The sequence below is a fragment of the Macrobrachium nipponense genome, chromosome 6 (genome assembly GCF_015104395.2).
Source record: "Macrobrachium nipponense isolate FS-2020 chromosome 6, ASM1510439v2, whole genome shotgun sequence".
NCBI lineage: Eukaryota > Metazoa > Arthropoda > Malacostraca > Decapoda > Palaemonidae > Macrobrachium > Macrobrachium nipponense.
This window is the reverse complement of record NC_061108.1, coordinates 8,911,747-8,913,789: the sequence shown is the minus strand read 5'-3', so window position 1 is coordinate 8,913,789 and position 2,043 is coordinate 8,911,747. Positions and strand designations below refer to the sequence as shown.

At 42.0% G+C, this 2,043-nt stretch overlaps 1 protein-coding gene across 1 annotated transcript; it reads left to right on the top strand.

Moving 5' to 3' along the window:
* The first annotated feature begins 565 nt into the window (after window positions 1–565).
* On the top strand, window positions 566–1,708 carry LOC135216291 (protein kinase C zeta type-like). Its single transcript, XM_064251458.1, has one exon. It carries the CDS (start codon window positions 566–568, stop codon window positions 1,706–1,708), a length of 1,143 nt encoding a protein of 380 aa, XP_064107528.1.
* The last annotated feature ends 335 nt before the right edge of the window (window positions 1,709–2,043 follow it).

The window sequence follows — 2,043 nt, the reverse complement described above, 5'->3', positions numbered from 1 at the left end:
AAATATAAGAATAAATTTTTCAACACGATAGACAATTTGGTATAGGCCTAGACCAGTGTCCTGCCTTTTAATTAATGAAAGGTGTGACTAGTGAAAGTAGGCTTCACGATCTATTTCATAAATAAGTGAACCAACCCCAGGCCTAATTTAGCATTATTTATTTATCAACATTGTATGAGAGTAGACATCTCTCTTTAATAGGCAATATTTATACCATACTCTGTGACGCCTTTTTGCTTCTTTCCTATTTTGAAGTGAATTACCGCAGCAGCTAGTCTATGTAGCTCCAACTCCTTCTCATCCAGCGGAGTTTCCATTGTTGTAACGTCAGTTTCGGTGAACTGACAGGTAGACTGACAGGTGAACCTGTGGGTGAATACCCGGCCTTACGGATTCCTTGAATGGAATTCTGAAAAACTGGGAAAAGAATGAGACTAACAGGCGCCAATGAAACTTTGGAACTTCCGAGGTCTTCAGAAGAATATTAGACTCCATCCTCCAAGAGAGGTCGATGTCTGTCTTTTTCTTATAGTTAGGTTAGATGCAGCAGTACAAATGGCTAAAGATGAGTCGGAAAGATTTGTATATAAAGCAGAGCGCTTTTAAGTTACCTTGTGTGGAGCAACCCTGCAAATGTGTTGCTTCTTGTACAAATTATACTGAGCATCCTAACATAAGGAGGAAGTCATGTGAGGATGCACTTTCAATAGAAGTGGGAGAATATTCTTCACGCGCAGCCAAGGAGGCTGCCCAGTTGAAGATAAGACAGATCTTCGGGGAAGGTCAGTCAGCAAAAAGGAAGAAAGTAAACAGAAAGAGAGACAATTTCAAACGGCCATTGGAACTAAATGATCACCCTGGTTCTCCAACAAAGAGATTGAAAGCTAGTGATCAATCAGAGGAATTATCCTTCATTGAGTTAAAAAATACCATTCAAAAAGTAATAATAGATAAAGAGAAAAAAACGGAGCTTAATGTTGAAAGTGAGGAAGGCTTGGAGTTCCTTGGAGCTGTTGGAGGGGGAGCACATGCTGATGTTAGTAAATGTCGTCTGAAGGAATTAGATGTTACATTTGCACACAAAAAATTTAAAGTTCCCTGTGTTAAACCACATATGATAGAGAAGGAGTACAAAATCCTCGAGATCATCGACGGTGCCGGTGGTGTTCCTAAGCCATATTTTCATCGTCACCACAGTATATTCATGGAATTTTGCAATGGACAGACTCTTCGAAGCTTTATGAAACATAAGGGAAGAATGATTCCGATGAAACACATGATAAAAATCTTACTGGAAATAGTTAAAGCTGTGGAAGAAGTCCATTCAAGAGGAGTTATTCACTTGGATCTTTGGGAGGACAATGTCCTTGTTGAATATGAGGATAATGGATTTGTGAAAGTACATTTGGTTGACTTTGGTCATGCTCAAGAGATTGGCAAGGAAGCAGGTCTGTACCACGGGAAACGCTGGCCGCCTGAACTCCTTTTCGGACGCCAAGTCATAGCTTGTCCAGAGTTTGACATATGGCAGCTAGGATGGTTGATGAACGCTGTTGCCCGTTACCGCAGGGACTTGCCTTTGCAGATCAGACTTCTGGGAGAGAGGGCTGTATCGGAGATTCCAGAGAAGCGCCCGGCCTTAAAGGAATATCGGCAAGAATTTTCATCATTGCTAGATGGTACACCTTATATTCATGATATGAAATGAAAAATATGCTTCCCATCAGAAAGCAAGCCTTGTGAAAAGAAACATTGTTTCCCTTGAGGAATCCACAGATTCTTTTGAACCCCTCCTTAGGATTCTGTGGATCCCTTGATGGCGATAATGTTCCTCAACACAAGGACAGCCATCAGTGCAATGAGGCACCAATGGCTGTCCTTGTGATGGGGCGCAGTGTTCCCCTTGAGGATCCACAGACTCCTTGGATCAATGTGGATTCCTTTAAGGAATGCTCCCAACACAAGAACCGCCATTAGCGCAATGAAGACATTGATGGCTGCCATTATGGTGGGAAGCAATGCTCCCCTTGGAGAGCAACAGAC

Bases quoted from the DNA above. Each gene is read 5' to 3' on its own strand.
- LOC135216291 (XM_064251458.1), top strand. From the start codon at position 566: ATGAGTCGGAAAGATTTGTATATAAAGCAGAGCGCTTTTAAGTTACCT.